The sequence below is a fragment of the Panthera leo genome, chromosome B1, assembly GCF_018350215.1.
Source record: "Panthera leo isolate Ple1 chromosome B1, P.leo_Ple1_pat1.1, whole genome shotgun sequence".
NCBI lineage: Eukaryota > Metazoa > Chordata > Mammalia > Carnivora > Felidae > Panthera > Panthera leo.
In genome coordinates this window covers 74,085,264-74,102,398 of record NC_056682.1, presented here as the reverse complement: position 1 = coordinate 74,102,398, position 17,135 = coordinate 74,085,264, and the positions used below count along the sequence as shown (strand labels likewise).

The 17,135-nt window shown below is 38.1% G+C and overlaps 1 protein-coding gene across 5 annotated transcripts in view; it reads left to right on the top strand.

Annotated features, from left to right (window-relative positions):
- TRIM2 (tripartite motif containing 2) overlaps positions 1–17,135 on the top strand; it is a 56,707-nt gene that overhangs the window by 32,178 nt on the left and 7,394 nt on the right. For 2 of the 5 annotated variants that reach the window (XM_042935271.1, XM_042935273.1), the window contains 6 exons: positions 3,245–3,348; positions 3,585–3,752; positions 9,819–9,987; positions 11,038–11,108; positions 13,169–13,267; positions 15,399–15,539. In XM_042935271.1, the coding sequence (XP_042791205.1) occupies positions 3,245–3,348; positions 3,585–3,752; positions 9,819–9,987; positions 11,038–11,108; positions 13,169–13,267; positions 15,399–15,539 (752 nt within the window). Of the gene's footprint in view, positions 1–3,244; positions 3,349–3,584; positions 3,753–9,818; positions 9,988–11,037; positions 11,109–12,986; positions 13,117–13,168; positions 13,268–15,398; positions 15,540–17,135 lie in introns of those variants that run through there. The other 3 variants (XM_042935272.1, XM_042935275.1, XR_006201677.1) reach the window with 2 other exon arrangements.

Below are 17,135 nucleotides of genomic sequence, written 5' to 3'. Positions count from 1 at the left end.
TGTCTTCTTTGGAGAAGTGGACTCATGTCTTTTGCCCACTTCTTGACTGGATTATTTGTTTTTGGGTGTTGAGTTTGATAAGTTCTTTATAGATTTTGGATACTAACCCTTTATCTGATGTCGTTTACAAATATCTTCTCCCATTCCGTCAGTTGCCCTTTAGTTTTGCTGATTATGTCCATCGCTGTGCAGAAGCTTTTTATTTTGATGAGGTCCCAATAGTTCATTTTTGCTTTTGTTTCCCTTGCCTCCAGACAGAGACGTGTTGAGTAAGAAGTTGCTGCGGCCAAGGTCAAAGAGGTTTTTGCCTGCTTTCTCCTCGAGGATTTTGATGTCTTCCTGTCTTACATTGAGGTCTTTCATCCATTTTGAGTTTATTTTTGTGTGTGGTGTAAGAAAGTGGTCCAGGTTCATTCTTCTGCATGTCACTGTCCAGTTTTCCCAGCACCATTTGCTGAGGAGGCTGTCTTTATTCCATTGGATATTCTTTCCTGCTTTGTCAAAAATTAGTTGGCCATATGTTTGTGGGTCCATTTCTGGGTTCTCTATTATGTTCCATTGATCTGAGTTTCTGTTTTTTGTGCCAGTACCATACTGTCTTGATGATTACAGCTTTGTAATACAGCTTGAAGTCTGGGATTGTGATGCCTCCTGCTTTGGTTTTCTTTTTCAAGATTGCTTTGGCTATTCAGGGTCTTTTCTGGTTCCATACAGATTTTAGGATTATTTGTTCTAGCTCTGTGAAGAATGCTGGTGTTACTTTGATAGGTATTGCATTGAATATGTAGATTGCTTTGGGTAATATTGACATTTTAACAATATTTGTTCTTCCTATCCAGGAGCATGGAATATTTTTCCATTTTTTTGTGTCTTCTTCAATTTCTTTCATAAGCTTTCTATTGTTTTCAGTGTATAGATTTTTCACCTCTTTGGTTAGATTTATTCCTAGGTATTTTATGGTTTTTGGTGCTACTGTAAATGAGATCGGTTCCTTGATTTCTCTTTCTGTTCTTTCATTGTTGGTGTGTATAAGAATGCAACCGATTTCTGTGCATTGGTTTTATATCCTGCAACTTTGCTGAATTCATTGATCAGTTCTAGCACTTTTTTGGTGGAATATTTTGGGTTTTCCATATAAAGTATCATGTCATCTGCGAGAAGTGAAAGTTTGACCTCCTTCTGGCCGATTTGGATGCCTTTTTATTTCTTTGTGTTGTCTGATTGCAGAGGCTAAGACTTCCAATACTATGTTGAAGAACAGTGGTGAGAGTGGACATCCCTGTCTTGCGCCTGACCTTAGGGGGAAAGCTCTCAGTTTTTCCCCATTGAGGATGATATTAGCGTTGGGTCGTTCATATTTGGCTTTTATGATCATGAGGTATGCTCCTTCTATCCCTACTTTCTTGAGCGTTTTTATCAAGAAAGGATGCTGTATCTTGTCAAATGCTTTCTTTGCATCTATTGAGAGGATCATATGGTTCTTGTCCTTTCTTTTATTGATGTGAGGAATCATGTTGATTGTTTTGCGGATATTGAATCAGCCCCACATCCCAGGTATAAATCCCACTTGGTCATGGTGAATAATTTTTTTAATGTATTGTTGGATCCAGTTGGCTAATATTTTGTTGAAGATTTTTACATCCGTGTTCATCAGGGAAATTGGTCTATAGTTCTCCTTTTTAGTGGGGTCTTTGTCTAGTTTTGGAATCAGGGTAATGCTGGCAAGTCTAACTATTTCTAAGCAGTGCTTACGCATGTGTTTGACGTCAGTCACTATCAGTGTGCCATTGTCTAAGTGTGCCTAAGGCACGGCATTGATGTCTAAAACCAAAATATCAAATTCCTCCTGTGAATCTGATTTAAAAAATGAAATGATATGATGAAATGAAATGATAGAAGTGCCAAAAAACTGAAGGCATAGCTTTCTCTCTCTCCATGAAAACTTAAATGTCCTTCCTGATCATTCCTGAGCACAATTTAGTCCATTTCCATTCATTAATATTTGCATGGTCCTGTTGAAATAAGTTGTAACCATTTGTTTTGAAACAAAAACAGAAATCTGTTAATCCATAGACACCTTGGCTTTTTTTTTCTCCTGCCTCACCTCTCATTAAAAAGTCTAGTATAGATGAAAATATTATTGGATTAACTTTCCTTTGCTTTTTGTATTTATTTGATCCAGAAAGTGCTCTGTCAGGATATCTTGTATATTTTCAGGAAGAATATACTACATATGAGGTACTGAGTCTTTGAAAATACTTCATGAGTAAATCAGTACATGGAAATCAGCCTGGGACACCCAGGTGGCTCAGTCGGTTAAGCATCTTGATTTTAGCTCAGGTCATGATCTCATGGTTTGTGAGTTAGAGCCCTGCATTGGGCTTGCACTGACAGCGCAGAGCCTGCTTGGGATTCTGTCTCTGCCCTTCCCCTGTGCTTTCTCTCTTTCTCTCTCAAAAATAAATAAACTTAAAAAAAGAAATCAGCCTGATAGTTTTATAACATCTGAGACTTCGTGGTTTGTTAAATGTACTGAAAGCTTCTTCTTAGAAGTTTCTTCAAGTTGGGATTCTTCCAAGAACTGCTGAGTGAGAGGGTGGGATTTTGGCAAAACTCTAAAATAAGGCCCTCTCTTGTTGCATATCCTTGATTGTAGTATTAGTTTTTATTATTGTTTCTTTGTGAAATCTAATATATTTTAATATGGTTATTAATGCAATATTAAAGTAATATGCAGTTCTGACTTAAGATTGCATTTGCCTAAAACAGTGATTTTGCAAAAACTTTATTGGTCTGGAAGAGAAGTTAAGGAGCATATGGATTAGGTAATGGTGGGGGAGGTTTTTGTTTTTAAAGTATAATTAAAAAAAAAAAATACATTCTCAGTTTACCTATGGAAGCCTGACTAATTCTCTTGAAGAAACTGAGAGATCTAATTTTCTCTTGCTGGGGTGCCTGGGTCATTCAGTCATTTAAGCATTGAACTCTTGATTTCAGCTCAGGTCATGATCTCCCTGTTCGGTTCACGGGGTCAAGCTCTGAGTTGTGCTTTGCACTGACAGCGTGGAGCCTGCTTGGGATTCTCTTTCTCTCCTTCTCCCCTGCCCCTCCCCCACTCATGCACACGTGCTCTCTCTCTCTCTCTCTCTCTCTCTCTCTCACTAAAAATAAATAAACATTAAAAAACATTAAAATTAACAATTCTCTTTTGCTTAATTTCTGTGCTTTTATACTTTGTTTCTAGGTACCAAAGGGAGAAATAAAGGAGAATTTACAAATCTTCAAGGGGTAGCTGCGTCTACAAGTGGAAAGATATTAATTGCAGACAGCAACAACCAATGTGTACAGGTATGGCCCCTAATTATGTACCTTTGTTTACACAATAAAACATAATTGCATACTTTCCTATGTAAGAGTTTAAGATCCACAGTACGAGGAAAGAAAGGGAAAGTTTTAGTAGACTTTTCTTCAGCTAGAGTTTGCATGGTCTGACCTCTAGTACATATGACAAATGTTCTTGACTCCTTTTTCCTCACTAATTCCTGTGCTAGTGCACATTCCAAGGGATGTCATTTGTTTTGCAGATATTTTCCAATGATGGCCAGTTCAAAAGTCGGTTTGGCATACGAGGACGCTCTCCCGGGCAGCTGCAGCGGCCCACAGGAGTAGCCGTGCATCCCAGTGGGGACATAATCATTGCAGACTATGATAATAAGTGGGTTAGCATTTTCTCTTCTGATGGCAAGTTTAAGGTAAGATTAAACTAGCATTTGGCTTCTAAGCAGTGGAGAGAAGGGATAGGAAATACAAGATGAAGTTCAACAAGTTTTCATACACAAAAGACATGCTGACTTTGTTGCATCTAAGTTTTATGGAGCGTAACAATGATGTTATCATAAATTTTATACATCTGAAACAGTGGCTTCATTTTGTAAAGCAGCTAGGTTCAGTGGCTTTTTTTACATATCGTCAGATTTACCTAAATTCAATGAAGAACAACTGAGAGAAAAAGGTACTGAAGAGGCAATTGAAATTTCCTAAATTAACCTACAGATGGTCAGGTATGAAGTGCCTTCTACTTTCTCAGGCCTTTGATAGATGATACAGGAGAAACGGAATTATAAAACATGGTTTCTACCTTTGAAAAAACCTACAAGCCCCTTGAGGAAAAAAAAAAGACACCAGAAAGGATATAAAACAATTTGTGTCAGCCTCGAATCAGTCATGCATTGTTAGGTACAATCTGAGAACCTAGTGTTAAAGTGTATAATACAGGAATCTGAAGGACAAGAAAATGGCAGCTGCACAGAGGAAAGGTGAGTCGAGCTGCACTGGAGGGGGAGGGGGACGGCAGGGGGCCATCATTTGACAGTTTTGCTGGTGTCCCTAGCATCATCTGTTTCTGCATCAAGAAAGAGTAGAGAGCCCTCTAGTGACAGCAGAAATCTCTTCTGAAGTGTTATCAAAGAGTATTATTATGCAGCCCATTTTCTGCATTTGTTCACGAGATTAGGAGATACTTTGTCAAAGGTGTTTTTTGAAGGCCATATGCACTGTGCCTTCTGCATTGCCCTGTCCAGCCTGCTGGAGGCTTGTCTTTTAGGTGACAACGTGAACTTTTACTCAGACCAGACCAACCCTTCGGAATGCCAACTCTGCAGCTTTTAACTAATGATACAACTTTCCTTGAGTTTCGATAGTCTCATATGTCCCATTTGGATTTAAAAAAAAATCTATTTTGTAGGATTTGGGTAAGGATTAAATGGGATTTATTTCTGGATTTTATACGTGGCTCCTATGAAATAGGCATCTAAAAAATGTTCTTTTCCATTGCTTCCAGTAACCCTGTCCAAAAAATGAAGTCTATTTGATCAGCTGTGATTTGGACTTCATGACCTCATGCCAGCACCTGGTCATCACTTCCTTGTCTAAATGTTCAGAAATGATGCTCTTCATAATCTATTTTGGAATCCTGAAGATTACGCAAAGTTCACTCATTTGTGTCTTATTGGAGGAATTTATATTTTTCTTTTTAAAGTTATTGGATCCCTACAGTCACCTCATCATTTTTATTAAAACACATTATTTTCATAATTATTAACCCTCAGATTGGAGCTTTTGTTTTGTGTGGGGCAGGATCTTTTCAATCTAGGAGAATAAAAAGCCACAGTTTTTAATTCTACCATAGTATACACAATTGTTCGATTGTCTTTGAGGTTTTTTTGTTCCCCTAGAAATTTGATGACTCTGTATGATAGCCACATACACAGAAAGGCCTCTTGCCTTTGTGTATCTCTAACTCCCTCATCTTCTTTTGTATTTTCATAATTGCGTTTGTAGTAAGACATTCCCAAATATAACAACTTTAACATGAATAGAAGGAAGGCTGTTCAGTGACCTTTTGAAAATATCCATCTAGTTTGGAGACAACCCATTTCTTCTTGTTACATACTCTAGCAAAATCATGACTTGTCTCTCTAAATGCATAAATGAATGCTAAAATAAGTATTGAAGCAAGAGTTTTAAATCTAATATACTGAAACATTTTATATCTAACATAGTAAAATAGGTTGAAACAGGAGTTTTATATCTAAGAGAGAAGGGCTTCCTGAATTATGCATTTTTTATTCAATGGTTCAATATTTTATACGTAATAGACCCTCTTCCTGGAAGATTGGATTCTCATAGTTGGAATACTATTGGTAGTAATTGGAATAAACAAGGACACTCATGCCCTCTAGAGGATTGGGGGAATGGATATGGTATAGTTTCACCTTACCCTTTTTTTTTTTTCAATAGGCATTGATCAGGGGATAAAGGGATAGCAAGTGAAAATGGTTTAGTAGTGTAATGGGAGCTCATCCAACTGACCATACACATGACCATTTACTCAGAGATACTTATTTTCTTTTTCAGTGGGATTCAGTAAAATTAAACAGGTGCTCAGAAAGACCAATCTTTGACACAAAAGTGGATTCTTTGTATTTGTTCCTAATAGTTCTAGAGATACAAAAGCTTATCCCATTTTCTTTCTTTCACTCACCAAATTCTTAGCCCTAATTTTCATTCCTCTCTGCCTCTAATTTTTTCCTTTCCATCTTTTCTGCTGATTTATATCTTCTAGCCCATCTAGGAACCTTTTGTGACCCCAGAACAGATACAGAGGCCTCTGGCCACCATGTTCTAAAATCACCCCTTCCTCAACTTATCGACCTTCTTGTTGAGTTAAATACTTCTATTTAACTGTTCCAAAGCTAGGGTCTAAAATATCTCTGTTTACTATCCTATTTAAGACAGGGGACACATTGTCAGGCCAAATTGAGTAACTCTTATTTCACATGGTAGAATCTTGTGCAGCTAAACTGGGAGTGATAAAGGGAAAGGAAAAGGAAAAGAGGTTTTGACTCAACATTTAAGGTTCTTGTTTTGTTTTATTTTAAGACCTAGCTCTTACTACATGACCATAATCCTTTATTTTCTGTTTTTATTCTACATAATTATCATCTGCTTGGTATTATATGGCTGAGTCATTCTAAGTAACAACTAGTGTTAATAATGTCAGCTAGTAATAATATTCTTGCTGTAAAAATCAGAGCGTTCTCTCTTCCTTTTGATCTCTACTGACATATCTTCCATTACAACATGAAAGAAAGTATACAGTTTCGTTAATAAAAGCCATTATGGTATAGCCTCTGATCTCGGAGCTAGATTGCAAAGTGAGAATCAAATTTATTACAACAAATTCCCTTGCAAGAATGTCATTGTTTCCTTCCTAAGTGAATGTGTCTCTTTGTATCAAAGAGATCAAATGTGAATCTCATTTATAAGCTTACAAGAATAAAAGATCACACAGGGTCTGAACCCCCACTATGAATATATATATTCACTATGAATAGTCCCTATTGCCTCTCTCCATACTCTCTGCACATACCTGCATGTCTCTGTTAGGAAGGAAGATAATTCTGAGGGTCAGGTATGATATCAACTGAAGAATGGAGAGAAGGAGAATGGATGCCATATGCTGTGCTTGGCACTCTATCCTTCAGAATCTACATGACCCAGGAGGTAAATATAGTAGCTGCCATTTATTTTACAGACAAGAAAACTGAGGTTCAAACTTGGAAAGGGAAGAGTGAATTTTGCTCTGAAATTTGGATCCTGGGTTTGAATGAACTGTGGTATCTAGGAGGAAAAGGAACTAGGAGGGGCACCTGGGTGTCTCCGTTGGTTAAGCATCCGATTCTTGATTTTGACTCAGGTCACGATCTCACAGTTCATGGGTTCAAGTCCTGCATTGGGTTCTGCACTGACAGCCTGGAACCTGCTTGGGGTTCTTTCTCTCTCTGTCACTCTGCCCCTCCCCCCACTCGCCTGTGTGTGCTCTCTCTCAAAAGAAATAAATAAACTAAAATAAGGAACTAGGAAATCGGGAGGTGTTAATTTGGGTTTCCTTTTTTTAAATGGTGGAAATGAAGAGGTAAATTTGGTTTAATACTGGTTGAGTTTAAGATGATAACTTGTAAAATAGGCCGAGACTGAAGATATGGATTTGAGACTTTTATGTACAGAGGTGAAAGTTGATGCCATAACAAAATGAGATCTTAGAAGAAGTATATAGAATTGCTGTATCCAATTTGATAGCCACTAGAACAGGGATACTGAGGTCTTGAAATGGGATGAGTCCAAATTGAGATGTGCTGTGCATGTGAAAAACACACTGGATTTCAAAGGCTTAGTAAAAAAAAATGTAAAATATTTCATCAGTAATTTTAATATTGATTATATGTTGAAATGATAACTTTTAGATATGTTAGGTCAAATATAATATATGATTTAAATAATTTTCCTTTTTTCTTTTTGTTTTGTTTTTTTTTTTGATGTTGTAATTAAGAAAAATCTTAATTACATACATGGCTCATGTTATATTTCTATCAGGCAGCACTAATATATAGAGAGAAAATAAGGGGACTAAAACAGAACCTAGGGTAATGAAATTATTTTGGAATTAAAAATTTTAATTTAAAAAGTAATACATGCAAATAGGTATTTGATGCTAAGGGCACCTGGGTGACTTAGTTGGTTAAGCATCTGACTTCAGCTCAGGGAATAACCTCGCAGTTCGTGAGTTCAAGCCCCGCATTGGTCTCTCACTGACAGTGCAGAGCCTGCTTGGGATTCTCTCTCTCCCCCCCTCTACCACTTGCGCGCACACACACACACACACACACACACACACACACACACTCTCTCTCTCTCTCTCTCTCTCTCTCTAGCAACAAACAAACCTTTAAAGTATTTAAAATAACCCTACAGATGAGTATAAAATGAAAAGTAAGAGTTTCTCCTACCACCACTAATATCAATGGTTTCTTACTGGTCTCTTCCAGGAATATGTATGTATACATATATAAACACATTTCATTCAGGTGGGCTCAGACTATACTCACTATTCAGTACTTTGCTTTGTTTAATAATATATCTGAGAAAGCATTTATAAAGACACATAGAGATCTACTTGACTCTCTAAGCCTCTATGGTTCGTGCATCCCCCTCACCAGGCGCTCTTTCCGGCTGCTTCCTCACCTTGGGTGCTCCTTCTCCTTCCTTGTCTATAGTGACCTGTTGCATTAAGTTTTTGTTCTCTATGGCTTCTAGGATAGCCTATTTGAATTCTCTCAGATTTACCAAACACTCAATACCAGGCACATTAAACAGGACCCAGTGAACGTGTTTGTCTCTGCAGTATGACTGAGACATCCTCCAGGAGAGGGGCTGGTCTTACTTGTCTGTGTCTACTCAGTGCCTGGAGTCATTAGCCACACAGTGGGTGCTCTATCACCCACCAAATGTTTGCAGAATTAGTAAATAAATGGGTGCATGAGTAAAGTACTTTATAATGGAGCTATAAATGGAAGGATATGAGATAAGCATCTCCTAGCAAACAGGCATTTATATAGTCTACTCAGAAAAATGAGTAAGACTTCAAATGCATATGGTATGTGCTTGATAGAAATCTCATGCTTTTCTCCCATTTTAAAATACTGAAAACGAACCATTCAATCATCAGCGTTACCCGAAATAATGCTAGACTTTTAAAATTAATGTATTTGGCTAATACTTGTTGACTACCTGGTTAGGCACCAAGAAGTATGCTGGGTCTGAGTACACAGTAGTAGACAAAACAGACATAACTCCTGCCTCCATGGAACTTAACACTGGTAAAGTTCAATGGCAGATTCTTGGCAGTTTTGATATTATCTACAATAACGATGATGATGGCTTCCTTTTAATGACTGCTTAGTATGTGCTATACTCTACACTAAGCACTTTATCTACATTGTTTTACTTAGTACCTATCCCAAAAATGCCTTTGGAAGTTACTAAAGGTTTTTGTTTGTTTGTTTGTTTGTTTTGTTTTGTTTTTTACATTTTTAAATATATAAGGAATCTGAAGCTTAAGGAAATCAAATCCATTTGTGCTATACCAGATGTGTCTAAAACAAGCGACGGGCATAGAACAGCCTTCTTACTCCTGACCCAGTGATCTTTTGCCACACCGCACTGCATCTTTACAAGGGAACTGTGACCCCAGTTAAGGGGATTCTAGAACATTCTTGGTGGTGATCCTCTTAAAAAGTAAGGATTTCACATAAATCTTAGTAGCAGATAATGGATGTGACAAAAACAGGACATCATTGTGACATATGAGTAGCTGTGCACCCCCATTTGAAGGTTCAAGGAAGTGTTTACTAAAACAGGTGTCTGTCTTCATGTTCTGTAGTGTTTTAAACTTCATTTTCTGTACTTGTTTCTAACAGACAAAAATCGGATCAGGAAAGTTGATGGGGCCCAAAGGAGTCTCGGTGGACCGCAACGGGCACATCATTGTGGTGGACAACAAGGCGTGCTGCGTGTTTATTTTCCAGCCAAATGGGAAAATAGTCACCAGGTTTGGTAGCCGAGGAAATGGGGACAGGCAGTTTGCAGGTACACTCGATGGTAATATGTAAACCCCCTTTTTTACGCTTCTTCTGCTCACATTTGCATGATGTTGGAGCATGTGGAAGATGCCTCAATCCCCAGTGTGTTTTCCGGCTTTAGGAAAGATACTGGGGATAAAATCTAAGCAAAAGCATGATGAGATGCTTCTCAATTACTCCGCCAGCAGTAAGTTGAACTGCAGTCCGTGTGTGGTTTTTATTGACAGCAGTTTACAGCTCAGAAGTCGAATCTTTGAATATTAAGTAAAACATAAAATTTAAAATAAAAATGTTTGAGGAACAGTGGAGTAACTCCAATTTCTACCTAGCTGTAGCTTTGTATAAGAAAGAGCTTCGGAATGAGAATTTTTTTCACCTTTCTAGATGATGGTAAGAGAGCAGGACTTTAGAAAATTTGCTGAGTACAGGAAGGGCAGTTCTATTCTCTTTCTGGTGTACCACTTTGCAAGCACAGGCTGACTTAGTTTTTAACATCTGCAAGAAGAGGCTGAAAACGGTATATTAAATTTTCTTTTTGAAAGGATGCTTTCGGCATTTGACAATAATTTGCATAATCATTTTTGTGCTTTGTCTCCAGTTCTGCCAGGTTCTGAATGTCACCCCAAATTACAAAATATGGGTTTCTGCCCTACTTTTTAAAAAAATATTACATATGGGCGTCTTTTTTTCTAGTACTAAGACTCCCCACATCCTTCCTAAAGGGACTAACATGTATTCAGAGAAGCTGGCAGATGTGACTTTCAGATGGTGCTGCAGAGAATGAATTCTGATGCTTATTGCTCGTTCCGCTTCATTAAGGCTGCTGGCACTCTTAGCTTGATGTAAAAGAAGCCAGAGTAGACAGTCCGAGTGTAGAATGATAGAGGACCTATGCCATCTAGAGCCAGAGTTCTAGCCGAATGATTTTTCAAGAACCGAGTCTATAATTCTTTGTTCTTTCTTAAATAACTAATATGTTGAATTTTGTAACTGCTACGTTCTTGTAATCAGTTTTATTGTTAACAGTAGTCACATATGTTTTTCATCTTTATTGCAGGTCCCCATTTTGCAGCTGTAAATAGCAATAATGAGATTATTGTTACAGATTTCCATAATCATTCTGTCAAGGTACTATAAACACACCAATTATTGTTCACTTTTAACTGCTGTTATTGAGAAATCAGTCTGAGAGAAAATAATGTAATACTCTCATATATGCACAGGAACTAAAGGGATGAACCTGAAAGAGTACATTTTGCTTCTCTCTAAAGATGCAAGTTTTAATTTGGACCCACAGAGTTGGGAGAGTCAGAAAATCAAACAAAATGTGGTGGCGACAAGTTTTTTAATTTGAAATAGCTATAAATGGAGATGACTTAAAAATTAAATTCGAAAAAGCAGTTGCTTGAACTTAGAGAGGCAGAACTTTCCAAAACTTAATATTTTGCCTCTATTCAATACATTAAAACAAGATCACTTTTTCAATTATCTGCATCATAAGGCCTTTCAAACAAAATTAGATATCCGAACTCTGCTAATATCTAAAATCTGTGTAGATTTTGTGAGGGGAAATAGCCCTACTATACATTCCTATAGATGTTTCATACTTTAGAGAATGCCTTCACACACTTGGTGTTCCCCAGAATACAGTGCCCCTTCCCCTCCGCCAAGCAGTGTAGTACATCTTTCTTACTAGGTGTAGGGGGAAGAAAGATTTGAGATTTATTATGAGCAAATCAGGACATCCAGAAATGAAAACAAATTTGTGACTTACTGAAACGAGAAAATGTTTAATTACATTCTAGACTGTGGTTCCTAAGGTGGGGTGCATGTTCCACTGAAGGCACGCCAGGTGGCCCTGGGCAGTGCACTGGCAGACATTTTTTTTTTTTTAAACTTTATTTATTTTTGAGACAGGGAGAGACAGAGCATGAACAGGGGAGGGTCAGAGAGAGGGAGACACAGAATCTGAAACAGGCTCCAGGCTCTGAGCTGTCAGCACAGAGCCCGACACGGGGCTCGAACTCCCGGACCGCGAGATCATGACCTGAGCCGAAGTCGGCCGCTTAACCGACTGAGCCACCCAGGCGCCCCAGACATTTTCATTTTAAGAGTCATGTGTTTATTTTTAGGGTTACCCTCTGTTTACATCAAGTGGTACTGGTTTGCACTTACAGAAGTGATACAAAGTTTTCCTTGTAAGTAAATTCATTAAAATTTTTTAAGGTGAGGCCTTTTTAAAGGAAGGGTAAGAGGGAAACAGCATAGGTGGCGTATGCCAGTGACTAAAGTTTGCACTTAGAGACAACCATCGGGCAACCAAAGTTGTCAGTGTTGGTGACTGGAATAGCTATGTAGGGATAGGATTTCAACACCCAAAGGCACTCTCTCTCCTGAGTCCATCACCGCTTCATTTCCCCCAGGTTGTCCCAAAAGATACATTTAACCCAAGTAAATGGAATGGTTTTGAGCTTTTTTTGGTGGATGCAAAGTGTAGGGCACAGTGGGCCTGCCCCTGATGGGGCAGGAAGAGGAGAAAGGATGCCCACCATTGCTTGCTTCTCAGGCTGCTTCCTGCCACGTTGTGTCTCTGGAGTTGCTGCCATAGTGGGGGAGCTCATTCCCCACTCCCCTACCTCCCTCAGTGTCTGTAAGCTGCAAATTCTCTCTCTCTACAGGAGGTGTCTTGGTAAACGGAAGAGGACGTTGGGAAGAGTAGTGCTGGGGAGGAGGGAAACAGCAGAGGCAGAAGGGACTGGGCTCTGGACTGCCCCCCCCCCCCAGGGGGGTGCTGTAACAGTCCTGTGTGATGAGCTTAACGATAACATAGGCTGTCCTCAGACTCCCTAGCCTTCACTCACTTAATAGGGGAATCATTTAACTACAGGGCATTTAACCAGAAGATAACTCATATGGATCAGCAAAGGCCAGCAAACGCCTGGTATAGATGCTGCCCACCCCCACCGGAAGACAGTCCTATTAATCAAGTTGCTCTTTTCTACTAAGCGCAACTGTGGCCTCAGAGCCTTTCCGTCCCAGTGCTCCAGGCAGCTTCTATGAATCAACTGGCATTGGTATGTGGGAGGACTCCTAGTTACCAGCCCTGGCTGACAATGTAGAAGGAAATAAGACATATGTAAGTAATCAAAATGCAAGGCAGATAGCGATAAATTATTATTTTAATATAGGTACATATAAAGTTCTATAAGTATCCAGAAGAAAACAAAGAGCAGATTTCTGTAACTAAGACCATCAGGGAAGACTTCCAAGTGGTGGTGGTATTTGAGGTGAGCAGAATTTTGAAATCAGGAAAGGATTATCATCCAAGTGATAAAAACTTGCTATAAAAACTTGTATGAAAAGCAAAGCTGTAAAAACTATTTCAGCTCATGCATCCGCCTCTTAATATGTTTTCATCTGAATAATTTATAAGCAATTAAATGACATTTTAGGTGGGAAAAATAGGAACTACAAGAAATTTGTAATTATTAAGATTCTGAAAACTCTTCAAGTTTTCAGTACAGCAGAGGTAGATTATTTTACTAATTTGAACTCAGTTTCCCTCTTATTTAAGAAAACCAGTGTTTTTTCTCTTCTGTTTGGCAGCTGTTGCCATATAGCTTTTATGGAATAGTTGGGCTTTTGTTTCCCCTGTGACACGTGGCAGTTAGCAGTGGTTCTGGATTCAATTCATTTCTCTCTTGGTAAATGTAAAAACTGTGCCTATAGGTCAGGGCTAACAAATGGTCTAGTTCTTTAGCCACTTTCAGTGTGTATTTTGTTTTCATTGCAAAACAACTAAATTTGGCATTCTGCATCATTACAAAATGGGGCAGAAGCATTTGTGTTTTTTGCAGTAGGCCAAGGAAAGCACACCTCTTCAGAGAAATAAATACAAACAAACAAAAAGATTATTGGTAGGACTTATTAAGGGAAAAGATCAGAGAGTAATAAATTGTGTCCTCACCAGCATACAAACAGTTTCATTGGCCTTTAAAACAAGAACGTTCTGTGTGAAAGGAGATAAAAGGAGTCAGGAAAGATTTTTAAAAAATAATCTTAGCCAAAGCTAGTTCTTGTCTTGTCCTTTCCAAAGAACCAAAGAGGTAGCTTGCTTAGCTGGCAAGTTATGTAATTAATTCAAGAAGCAGTCATGATTCTTTTTCTTTATCTTAAAGGGAGTTTAGCCTTTAGAGATGGTTTGTCTCCCTTTGCTTCTCCAGTGTACATAACTAAACGAAAGAGAGTCATTTTAATCTTTCATGATCACAGAGATGGCAGTAGGAGAATCTGTAAAAGGCCCTGAGATCATTCTCAAATTAGGTCTGCACTCGGGTATGGTGAAGTCCCTCTGTTCCACGTTTCAGGAACCCTTACTCTCATGGCTTTGCATGTAATACGTTTTGATTTGTTAATGGGTCCTTCAACATATGTTGGCTGCATCATAATGGAAGCTTAAAATAATATCCTAGAGATATTTCACAGCCATTAAATACCATCTGAATCATCAAGATAAAATTATGCTTACTGTAGTCTTACAAATAACCACATAATGACAATTTATTTCTCTCCAAATCAATAATCTGTATTTGATACATGTATTTTAACACTCCATTAGTAAGAATATTTAATTAACCACAACAAGCTATTGCTTGTCTAGATCATATATTAGAGAATTTGCTGAAGAGTTCTGTGTACCTCCCCAACTTCTCTCAACCCGCTCCCCTCAGTATGCTCCATCCATCAAAGCCTTAGAGTCATATAACCTATCTATTTTAACTAAATATATATTCTGAAAAAAATATATTAAAAAGCCCTTCTATTATTCCTCACCTGTGCCATACACACACACACACACACACACACACACACACACACACACAATTTTCCCTTATATTCCCTTATAAGTGTGAAGTCTAACTTGCTCTTTCTCACGTTGACTTTGTAAAATGGTAATAAATTCTGAGCACCCAGCCTAACAAAAAGCTCCATGGTCCTGATACAACTTTGATCATCCCTCCTGTTAGAAATAGTAATATTTCTGTTCTTGAAATTTAGCTATTTATTCAAAGGCAGGAATAATAATACTGTTGAAAATTATAGCTCCACTTTCTTATCCTGCCTTATATTCCTATATATTTTATAATTTATAACAAAAGTATTTTTCATATAAGTACTCAATAACCAGATAGGAGCTAGAAATAAGAACTGATTTAACAAATGATAAATCAAATTTACATAGTAAATTGGGGAACCATAAGTAATATGGGGGTCTACTTTGTAAATTTTTTTCTTTTTTTTTAGAATGCCTTAACTCATAATAAAAAATCTGCTCAGATACGTATTTTTTTAAAACCCGTAATGTTGGCTCAACTATTTTTAGTTTAAAATAAAATCATTTAAAAATATCTCATACAGGTGTTTAATCAGGAGGGAGAATTCATGTTGAAGTTTGGCTCAAATGGAGAAGGAAATGGGCAGTTTAATGCTCCAACAGGTGTAGCAGTGGATTCAAATGGAAACATCATTGTAGCAGATTGGGGAAACAGCAGGATCCAGGTAAACTCATGTAATGCTAATGTATTTGTTTAGAGTGACGGGTGTTTGTTGAAAGTGAAGAATTGGCTGTCTCCCAACTGGGATGTTTTCCATTGTTCATTGGTTAGGTTTTCATAGACCGTCTCAGGAGAAGTGCTAAACTAAGGTGGAGGAGAGGTGGAGTAGAAGGTGGAGGAGAACAACATCAACAGGTTACCAGAGTGAAAACCTCTGAATTGGGAATTTTTAACACCAAAGTGTTTGTGGATAGAACTCAAGAGGTCCATCCATTGAACAAAAAGATATTACTGTTTTTACTAGCTTCCAACTAAAAACTCATTTTCTTTAATTATGAATATAGGCAACAATCACCGTAGTTTTAGGAACACCTATAACTTTGTCACCAAGAGGAATCGTGGTTGCAGAGGTCTTGAATTGTCATATATGCTCATCACTCTTTCAGAACCAGTCAGTGTTACATGACAATTTAGATGAGATGGATCCATCACCATTTCTTGTTATTTAATGTGTTGGTTTAAAAAGCACACATTTTGGGGCGCCTGCGTGGCTCAGTCGGTTGAGCGTCCGACTTCAGCTCAGGTCACGATCTTGCAGCTCATGAGTTCGAGCCCCGCGTCAGGCTCTGTGCTGACAGCTCAGAACCTGGAGCCTGTTTCAGATTCTGTGTCTCCCTCTCTGTCTGTCCCGACCCACTCACATTCTGTCTCTGTCTCTCTCAGAAATAAATAAACATTAAGAAAATTAAAAAAAAATAAAAATAAAAAAATAAAAAGCACACATATTACTATATCGCAGTTTTGTACAATTTTGATAACTATGTTTTAATAATGATTGTTTTCCTTTATAATCCCATGTATTTTGTTTTATGCATTTAAAAACATTATTCTGCTGAATAACCTGAGTCAAAGAGGAAGTCCCAAGGAAAAATTTAAAATATACTGGCCTGAATGAAAGTACAAATATAGCGCATCAAAGTTTGTGGTGTGCAGCTAAGAGGGTCCTGAGAGGAAGATTTTTCCCCCAGCTTTATTGCGATATAATTGGCATATATATTGTGTAAGTTTAAGGTGTGTAATATGATTTGATACACTTATATATTGCAAAATGATCACCACCATAGCTTTAGCCAATACCTCTGTCACCGTCACGTTACTACCATTTCTTTTTTGTGGTGAGAACATTTAGATCTCCTCTCTTAGCAAAACTTTCAAGTATATAAAATTGTTTTATTAACTATAATCACCATACAATGCATTAGGTCCCCAGAACTTATTCATCTTCTAACTGGAAGTTTATACCCTTTGACCACCTTCTCCCCATTTCCCCCACTCTCCAGCCCTGGCAACCACCATTCTACATGAGAGGGAACTTACTGGCACTAAGTGCTTACATTAGAAAGTCAGAGATCACGAATCCCAGCTCCTACCTCAAAAAAGCCAGAAGTAGAGGAGCAGAACAGCCTGAAAGCAAACAGGCAGGAGGAAATAGTGCAGATAGGATCAGAAATCAGTGTAGTGCAAGGCAAACAATAGAGAAGAGCAGTGAAACAGAAAGGTGGTTCCTTGCAATGATCAATAAGATGACAGACCTCTAACG